This window comes from Eschscholzia californica, unplaced genomic scaffold, assembly GCF_041429995.1.
Source record: "Eschscholzia californica isolate CP2 unplaced genomic scaffold, dmEscCali1.0.p SCAF_6, whole genome shotgun sequence".
In the NCBI taxonomy this organism is placed as follows: domain Eukaryota; kingdom Viridiplantae; phylum Streptophyta; class Magnoliopsida; order Ranunculales; family Papaveraceae; genus Eschscholzia; species Eschscholzia californica.
Window position 1 is genome coordinate 19258180 of NW_028238483.1, and position 9684 is coordinate 19267863.

Here is a 9684-nt window from a genome sequence, read left to right on the forward strand (position 1 = left end):
TACTTATGCCTTTAGGAATGGCAAAGCATTGCATTTGGTATCGGGAAACGGTCGCTGCAATTGTTGATATAACAACTGAACAACCAACTTGTGAGAGAAGATTGGTATGCCATTTGGACAGTTTAATCTGGATTTCGACAAGCAAGGAAGAGAAAGCTTGTTTTTTGTTGGCTCCGATAAAGAGGTGAGTATCGAGATATTTGTCGAGGGAAGAGGATTGGTGCACTTTTAGGTTGCGATTAATCATTCTTTTGAACTTTGGGTGGGTGTTCTTCGAAAAGAAGATGGTAGATTTGGAATAATTGATCATCTGTCCCGAAGCCTCACTGAAAATGCTGAGAATGTTTTTAAGCGTAAAGATGTTATCTAAGGAGTTCTGGCAAAAAATGATGCAGTCATCTGCGAAAAGAAGATACTTGATGGTGAGAATAGCTATGGGGATGGGGAAACCTATAAATTGGTTAGTGGTATCATTAATTTCGAGGAGCCTACTAAGGCCTTCCATCGCAATGGTGAATAGGAAAGGAGAGAGGGGGTCTCCTTGTCGAATGCCTCTCGTGACATTGAAAGTAGGACGGGGTCGGCCATTGATGAGGACAACCATGGAGGAGGTTGCAATACAGGAATGAATGAGCTGAATCCAGTGACCATTAAAACCCAAATGGGTCATAATATTCTCAAGATAAGCTCATTCAATCCTATCAAAAGCTTTGGACATGTCCAACTTGAGACGAAAGAAACTTTTAGCTCCCCGGACAGTTTTGAAGTAATGAGACATCTCCTGGCTAATAATGATGTTATCAGTAATTTGTCTACTAGGAACATAGGCAGCTTGGAAAGGAGAAATGATGTCAGGAAGGGTTCTTTTGAGCCGATTTCCCAGGAGTTTGGTAATGATCTTGTAAGTGGCGTTGAGGAGGCAATTGGGTTGTGGTGCTTGTGACTGTGATATTTCATCCGGATACACAAAGCTATGTACACATAAAGTTATTTCAGGTTTGGTTGACTCTTGATGTCCGATTCGTGACCTATTGTTTCGTGATGGTTGACTCTTGATGTTTGGCTCATGATGTATGATTTGTGATGGCTGATTCGTGATGTCCAAATTTTGATTTCCAACTCGTGATGTCTACTTCGACCGGATAATTCGTTCTATTTGAGTCTAGCAATTCAGATTTAGACGATTCAGATGAGTTTTTTTTTTGTTGAAGATAGTGGGATGAATTATATTCAAACAATCTAAACATAAATGAAACTGATTTTTATTTGCTTTCTTTTATTTAAAGCTAGGGTTGATTTAAAAAATATTTTTTCTAAGTTAATTCTTAATCGGACCTAATTGTGATCATTTGGGAAATTTGACATATGCATTTCTTTAAATTTTCAATTTGGCCTCCAAAATCATGATGGAGAAGTTTCATAGGAGCGCACCGTTTTTGTTAAAAGGGCCTCTCATGAATTTGGTACAAGTCCACCGAATTCACAATCCGGTACGAGTCTACTAAATTCACAATTTGGTACGATTTCACTGAATTCACAAAAACAAACTACTAGGGTGAATTTCGGTAGACTTGTACCGAATAGTCTTTCGTGAATTCGGTGGGCTCGTACCGAATTCACAAAGAGGAACCCTTTTAACAAGAATGGGGGCTCTATAAAACTTCTCATCATGATTTTATAAGTCAAACTTAACGGTCAATATTTTCTTTTCCTTTTCTACTCTTCATTTCAAAAGGTTTCCCTCCCTTTCTCTTTTTCTTCGTTGAAAATATTCAACGGGAGATGTTTGACCCACCATTTGATGGCGACTTTGAATCAAAATAAATAATAACGTTTTTTCAATCTCTCTCCTTCCACCACCACCATCGTTTCGTTCACAATCTTCATCTCTACAATTGTCGTAGTCTCCTTACTTTACCTCCTCTTTTTTACTCAACCTTCTCTCAACATTAAACTTCATCATGGTTCTTATTAAAGACGTAAACCTAGTCGAACCAAACTGAGTCGGTTGACTATTTGATCGGTTTGGTTTTGACAAATAATTTAGCCATCCGCCATCGACTAGTTTGACTTCGGCCAACCCAAAATTGCCGACAATCAACTGTTGCTCACTTAGCTTTAATAGTTCCATTGCTTCAGCTACCATGGCTTGGTGTTGGGTTATGGCTTCAGTAGTGCAGTCAATTTTGCTATCTTTTTTTGTTTGTCTAGTTATGGCTTCATCATTTCCATTGATTCGACTATTAGGGGTTTGCTGTCGGTTTATGGCTTCAGCAGTTCAGTCGTTGTAGTTATCGGGGCTTTCCCCGTGCCTGATCGTGGTCTAAATAATTCCATCGTTAGACTAACTGAATTTATGTTTGGTGCTCGGTGCGGCAAGGTTTTTCTATGCCTAAAAGATTCAGAGCTTTAGATGCTCGGTTGGACGAGGCTTTGCTCTGCCTGAATTGTCACTTTAATTAATTGTGAATCAGTTGACAAAGTAACCGCCATACAAAAGGGTAAAATCAGAATGAAAAAGATGAAGGTAACAACAACTATGAAGGGGAAAACAAAAAGAGGGTCATTGCGACATTTCATGTAACTTAGGAGGCGACTCGAAAAGTTGGTCGCATTTTAGGGGGCCAATTGGGAAATAACCCTTAAATTAAATTAAATATATAAAAAGTTCAGATCAAAACAAATAAAAAAACATCATAGTAACTCGGAGGATATCTGATTTTCTAGAACATACAACAATTTGTAAAAAAACAAACAACATCCATCTAAGCAAACTACAGTTTGCAACGAGCAAAAACAGATAAAACATACCAACATAACTTTGAACAAATCTGACTTCATAGAACATACAACAGTTTGGAGGAAACAAACAACATTTTGCAATGAGCAAATAACAAATATCATGGGTGAACAAAAATTCCACGAAAATCGCTAATTTATTGTCTGAACTTCAATTGTACTATATTAGTTTGGTTTTCCGATATATTGGTGTTCTGGTACTTTTGTTTTCATCTTTTTCCCATCAAACCAAATTATTTTGACCCAAACGGTCTTTCTTTTCTAAATATTATTTTGGGTCAAATACATGGTTCACATTTCACAATGTTCCAAGCTATCACTCCGAAGTCCAAAATGCGAAGATTTTTTTTTTTTTGAGAGTCCAAAATGCCAAGTTCCAAGCTATCACTTGAAAATCCGACCTTTTAACTTGAGCAGGGATGATAAAATATTGAAGAAATGCATGTTATTTCATATATAGATGAGATTATAAGTACACCCTCTGATCTTCATTAAGGGACACAAAAATGAAATTAGAGAATCTACAACCGATCAACTATATAACTCTTAACATACTGTTTTAACCCAAACCAATTAATCGAATCTTTATTAAAAGAAAAATAAACAAATAAAATCTGAACTAAAAATCTGCAACCTAATTATTTGTATACAATGACACTCAAGTTGCCTATACAGTCCCCAAAGGGGTCAATAACCTCTGCACAAAAATGTCTCTTTTGAAGCAAGGATAAAAAATCTGAAGCTGGCGCAGAAACTGAAAATACGGCGACTCTTCCCAGACGTTTCTTCTTCTTCTTCTTCTTGCAGGAATACAGACAAGAAAGCTACACAATTGCATTGAAATCCTGAACTTGAAAATTAGTTTTTCCTTTTCACAAAAAGATTTGTTCTAGTAGTGGAGAGAAAGACAAGTTACCATCCAACCTGAAGGTGGTAGCAATTAGTTGGTGGTGTTACGGTCTGAGGATGCTGATTGAGTTCTTTTGGGTGGTATGGATTGATTCAAGAGATGATTATGATGACCCTTCTTTAATGCAATTACATTCCCGAATCGGGTACGCAAAAATTGAATTTCGTCTGCTGGCCTTTGTAGTTTTAGTTGCCGTCATTTCCTCACGGTTGCTTTTAATGAGCATTGACTTCGTCTCGTGTTTGAAAGTATTCCAACTGTATTAGAAAAAAAATGTTATCTCTCTAAGTAATTCTGCCGGCCTTCCTATCAAGAGAGAGAGAGATGAAGAGAGACTACCTTATGCTAGTGTTTTGCAGTAATAAAACTAGCTTGGGTTTATCAGGTTTGATAGTTTTGGCATGTCCGTAAAGAAACCGACGATGACCCATCAAAAAATGAGGGAAATTTCCACCTTGAGTCGTTACAAAGACTTCACTAAACAAGCAGACTGTGTAGTCCAAAGCAGCCAACCTCGATGCATAACCCTGTAAATATAAACATATGCAGCTAAAGAACACGATAAATTTTTGTTTCTCAAACTTCAACGATAGACGAAAATAAAGAAACTTTTAAGTCTCTACAGGTTAGAAAAAAGAAGGGAAGTTAACCTCAAATGGAGCAAGTTCTTCTGGAGTAGCTAAGGAGTCCTTGGTTTGAAGAAGAGGAAACATCTGAAGAAGAGGAGCTAAGTTCTTTTCAGCCTGGTATATCTTTCCGGATGCCAAATAAATCGAAGTGTTGTTATCAAAACCCATGCCCCTTAGCATCATTCCGACCTACACTGACATAAAAAGACGTACTTCTTAGGAGAGAGAGAGATTCTCCAACAACATGTCTTGAAAACTAGTTGTCTCTCAATTCTTTTTTATGTCCAAAACTATCAGATTTTTTAGTTACCTCCAATGGTGTTAGAGGGCATTTTCCGTTGATTCTATTCAGACCAGGTCTAATTATATAATTTTTACGTTTGAACTTGTCTCTCCACCCTTTTTCACGAGCAGCGTCCATTTCTTGCTTTTCAGTGTCCCCGCCATCGTAGATACAGCATGAGAATGCCACCATATCCTATTAATTAAAGAGACACATGCTGACTTTCTTCCAGTAGAAATCGATAAATTTGCAAAATTGCACAAGTTGTAACAGAAGTCAGAAAACAACAAACATTTTATGATTTTGTCAGCATCTTAGGATTAATGAAGGTATTATGCCTACCTCTTCGAAGCGAAGGTGGATTGACACATACTTCCCACCAGTCTTTGAGCTCTTCTCCTTCATCCGGCTAACTAACTGATTGGCAAGCTTCTCAATGGGCTCAGAAAATCGTAATGCTTTATAGTTGGTCAGGCATCGAAGAAGTTGTATATTAGTTGGAACATCCATGGCTAATCTGTTCGCGAAGGGTGATATACGAACAATTCTGTATTAAGTGAAACATAACGTCAGTTTAGCCTCGTAAATGAAGTACAAAGAAAACATTTACATATTGATAGGAAATAGCTATATATCACTAATACTTCTCATCCTTGCATGAAGTTATTTTTCGTCTTTGATTTATTTTTGTGTCTTGCACGTGTGAGTCAAGTCAAAGTTCGAAATTAGACCTATATGGACTTAACTGTCATCATATACTTATAAGCCAGCATAATCTATACATGCTCACATCCCAATACAACAAAAGGACACTCAAATAGCGATGATTCAAGAAGATAAATTGATATTCTGAAATGAGATCTAATTCAGTACATACCCTTTCTCACGCAAAAAAGGATGAACTTCTTCTGTATAGTAATTAAGAGGAGCCCAAGCTTTGACTCTGATATCAGGGACTTTACTCATGTTGTAATGATATCGTTCCATTACTACCTTAGGTAGCTCCCTGACCACTGTCACATACCCTTTGAGCGTGGAGATGAAATGGTTCTCATCATAAATGTCTCCAAACTCACTAAAAATGAGAGAGAAGGAACAAAAAACAGAAAAGCTAGCACCAATTAGTTTCTTTTCAACTGTTAACCTTCCAACTACAATGCTACTTAGGAGAACTAAATACAAACAGAAGATTATTACCAATCACTGATTCACTGGTTCATGGTTAAGGTATGATATACCCTTTGTTAGGGTCAGCATGGAGATGTGCATGTAAGTTTAGTCAGTTCAAGGGAAAGATTGGTAATCTGAACTGAAGGACGCCTCTTTCTGGGGTTATATTAGGTCCATATTGACATGGAATAAGTTCCAAAAGGCTGTATTTGTGTTACGTATATGAATACTAGTAATCGATATGGAAAATGAAATTAGAATTAAAGTGAAGCAGAAGAAAATGCAAAAGGATAAAAGAAATTTCACAAACGCTTCCATCTTTTACAAGTGTACAATTAAAAACACGAAAGAGACCATTAGAAAACCAAATCGTTTAATATTAGCTCTGCAGTTTAACTAAGCATCAAGAGGGTCTCAAGCTAAAATTGGGTGTCCAATTTCCAAGCGTTTTCGTTCAACATGCAGTCTTTTTTACCAAAAAGAAGATTGATGTGGATAATGCATCTGAACAAGAAGTTAGATACTAGCAAATTCGTATACTATCAAAGGTATAGTTGCCAATCTAGCGAACAACAATGTCGAAAGGTGAAGGGCAAGACCAACTAGTCGGTATATTTTTTTTTTTCAGTTGGTGAGTAAATCCATGCATTGTTTGCAAAATGAAAAGCAAGCTAAATATCGTTCTTGTTAAGAGGTATCACAAATTGAGTTTGAGGTCACTAAGACGCTTAATTCAGAAAGCAGTACCTTCCAGTTAGAACTACATGAGATTCAAAACTTGATTACATTTTCTGTTGATCGAGGAAAACAAGATAGTTTCTCACCTTGGATCCTGCCAAATGTTGTGGTATTCAAAGCGAGGGATGACAAGAACTGCATTCAAGATTACTGCGACAGCCACAGCATTGCAAATCTGCAAGCAAAATATTTTACTTGAATGAAAAACAAATTTTACAACACAAATTGAAAACGTCAGAGGGAGAACTCAATATTTATCTTGAGAGAACATAGTTGCTTTCAAGTATCGGAATACCGATATGATTCACATCTCATGACTCATGACCCAATATGCCAATAGATGATGCATCTGATGATAATTACTTACTGATGAGCGTTGTTGATTAAGACCACCATTAGCATCCACAAGCAAGTAACCACTAGGCTCAGAGGTACCTGAAAATCAAAGAAAAGTTCATTTATTGCAAAAGACTGAGTTCTTCTTTCTTTAACCTTTATTGACTTGAACAAATAAACTACCTTAATCTTAATGAACTTATGGTTTAGGTGATTTTGAGGAAGTTTATTCACTAAATTTGACACCCATGAGATTATAAAAAGATGTTTGAAGATCGGTGTATACCAGAGCGTTGTATAACAGCAGTATCTGCACAAGATGTCTGCTCTTTCACCCTATGACTATATTTCCATACTTGGGACAACTGCAAAGTGTAACCAGCACATTTTTCAGCTCAACAATAAATTACCATGTAACATTTTCAATTACGGTAATAATACGGTATATGTGACATATTCCCCAACTTTTTCAAAAACTGGGTCTACTTGGATTGAAATAACTGGACCATATTGTCAAATTTCTAACTGAAATATATCGTGATAATAGTACTTACATAATTCAATACCAAGTAGTTGATACTGAATTACTGGACCATATTGTCGAATTCCTAACTGAAATATATCGTGATAATAGTACTACATAATTCAATACCAAGTAGTTGATACTGAATTCTTAATTAGGTCAAATAACATCTAATCACCACACTAGTAACAAATAACAAAGAGGCGAGCAGAAAAGGTGAAATACTCGGATTGTAAAAGACCGCTCACCCAATCACTAAAAAATGAGGGAGCGCCATAATTACTTATGGTTTTACTTAAACTCTTACCCAATGCATCAATGGTACCACTTGTACTTTTGATTTTAAATCACTGAAAGTACGTGGTCAGGAAAATGCTACATCAACTTCGGAATCAAACTCTAGTAATAAGACTAAAGGAAAGAAGCACTTCTCAACCAGAAAAGTAATCAACACTCCTAATCATGACAACATAAACAACGAATCACAAGAACCCCCAAGTCACAAATAAAGCTATTAATCAAGAAAATTAATGTAACTCAAGGAACCCAAGGCAAAGGGGAAAAGAACCCTAACTTATAGTAACAGAGCATTTTAATCTAATGGGGGATTTTAACAACACAAATTATAACACATAGAGACTTTAAAAATCATAATACCCAAATCACAAAATCAAGAGAGAAAGAGAGTGAAGATTCAAACCTGAAGAACAGAGGAATTATCAGACTGAATTTGAGGCCAGAGTTTGATGAAGATCTCAGGACTAATATAAAGTGAACCAGGAAGAGGACGAGGGTTACGAATGACATAAAATTTACCGACAAACAGTACCAAAGCTAAGATATACAAAATGGGTATGATTAATAAATGTTTAAGATTGCAGCGACAGAAGATAGTGTAAAAGAATTTCTCTCGATGTGGTGGTTTAGAACGAAACCGCCGCCTATAATGTAACCCACCACCACCACCACCAAGAACAGCACCGCCACCAGGGGAAGAAGGCCGGCGGCGAGGGGATGAAGGTGAACTAGGAGAAGAACTACTTTCACTATTGCATCCATTACAAGAACTTAGAGTAAGATCTTGAAAATGGGTCATGGGTTTCTTCATTTTTGTTGTTTAAGGCCATGCAAAGAAACAGAGAGAGAAAGAAGAGTCCTGGTTTATGGGATCTCTTCAAAAGAGATTGGGAAAATAAAATCTGATTATTTTTTGTTGGTCTGTTTTGTGGAATCTAGTTGTAAAGGGACCTACTAATGGGTATATGAAATTGAAAGTTTTTTTTTAGAGAGAGAGAGAGAGAGTAGTAGTGAAGGACTTAACAATGGAGTCAAAGATCACAGAGAAGGAGACAGGTAGGTCCATTTTGGGGAAATCAGGTTTGGGAAATTTTAAAAGGCCCCCGTTTTTGTTAAAAGGCCTCCCGCTAAAAGCGCCCCTCATTATAACCCATTTGGTTATAGGGCCCTCTCTACAAAAGAGCACCTCCTTCATCAATATTTGACCTAACGGCAAAGTTAACGCCGTTAGGTCAAACTTAACCCAAGACCGGTCATGTTGACCACGCCACATCATCATCTTCTCCGGCAGGCGACCTTCAAATTTTTTTTTTTTTTTTTATTCTCCCTCTTCTCCCTCTCTAAAAACAAATTTTTTTTTTTTTTAAACTCTCTCTCTCTCTACAGATCTAGAGAGAGAGAGCAGATCCAAAGGGTCTGCGAACAGACCCTTTGAAGGTCTGTTCGCAGACCCTTTGGATCTGCGAACAGACCCTTTTGAAGGTCTGTTCGCAAACCCATTAGAGGTCTGCGAACAGACCTTGAAAGGCTCTGTTCGCAGACCCTATGGATCTGCTCTCTCTCTCTAGATCTGTAGAGAGAGAGAGAGTTTAAAAAAATATTTTTTTTTTTAGTTTTTAGAGAGAGAGAAGAGAGAATAAAAAAAATTTGAAGTTCGCCGGCCGGAAGTTTGGCCGGCCGGCGACCCTGCCGGAGAAGATGATGATGTGGCGTGGTCAAATGATGTGGGTGAAATACACCTTTAAAGGGGGTTTTTTTCACCCATTCAAAGAGGGGGCCCTTTAACCAAGCTAAGTCAAAGGTTTTTTTCTAAGTCAACGAAACCATGGGGAGGCCTTTTAACAAAAACGGGGAGGCCTTTTAAAATCTCCCATCAGGTTTAGCTCTTGGCATTAGTGCTCAAGTTGGATAATTTAATTACCCGATAACCCGAATAAGGTCCGGAATAGTGATGAAAGAAAGTGGCTGCTTTGGGGGCATACAGATTTGGTTGGGGGTA

The 9684-nt window shown here is 37.4% G+C and overlaps 1 protein-coding gene across 4 annotated transcripts; it reads right to left on the reverse strand.

Annotated features, from left to right (window-relative positions):
• Positions 1–3229: 3229 nt before the first annotated feature.
• LOC147532228 (O-fucosyltransferase 10-like) lies at positions 3230–8769 on the reverse strand. 4 transcript variants are annotated; one of them, XR_015227543.1, is made up of 11 exons: positions 8089–8769; positions 7152–7230; positions 6897–6964; positions 6616–6704; positions 5499–5696; positions 4964–5168; positions 4649–4816; positions 4360–4527; positions 4049–4236; positions 3724–3966; positions 3230–3644 (listed from the first exon to the last, which is right to left on the reverse strand). XR_015227543.1 is itself a non-coding variant. In XM_086647457.1 (10 exons), the coding sequence occupies exons 1-10, from the start codon at positions 8494–8496 to the stop codon at positions 3813–3815; spliced, it is 1725 nt and encodes a 574-aa protein (XP_086503583.1). In that variant the 5' UTR covers positions 8497–8769; the 3' UTR covers positions 3230–3812. The 4 variants fall into 4 exon arrangements, 1 of the variants encoding a protein (XP_086503583.1); XR_015227545.1 differs by having other exon boundaries at positions 4360–4532; XR_015227544.1 differs by having other exon boundaries at positions 3230–3966; positions 4360–4532.
• Between the last annotated feature and the right edge of the window lie 915 nt (positions 8770–9684).

Bases quoted from the DNA above. Each gene is read 5' to 3' on its own strand.
- LOC147532228 (XM_086647457.1), bottom strand. From the start codon at position 8,496: ATGAAGAAACCCATGACCCATTTTCAAGATCTTACTCTAAGTTCTTGT. The intron at 5,169-5,498 runs GTATGTACTGAA...CACTTAATACAG, and splicing joins CCTTTTTTGCGTGAGAAAGG to AATTGTTCGTATATCACCCT. The intron at 4,237-4,359 runs GTTAACTTCCCT...TTATATTTACAG, and splicing joins AAGAACTTGCTCCATTTGAG to GGTTATGCATCGAGGTTGGC.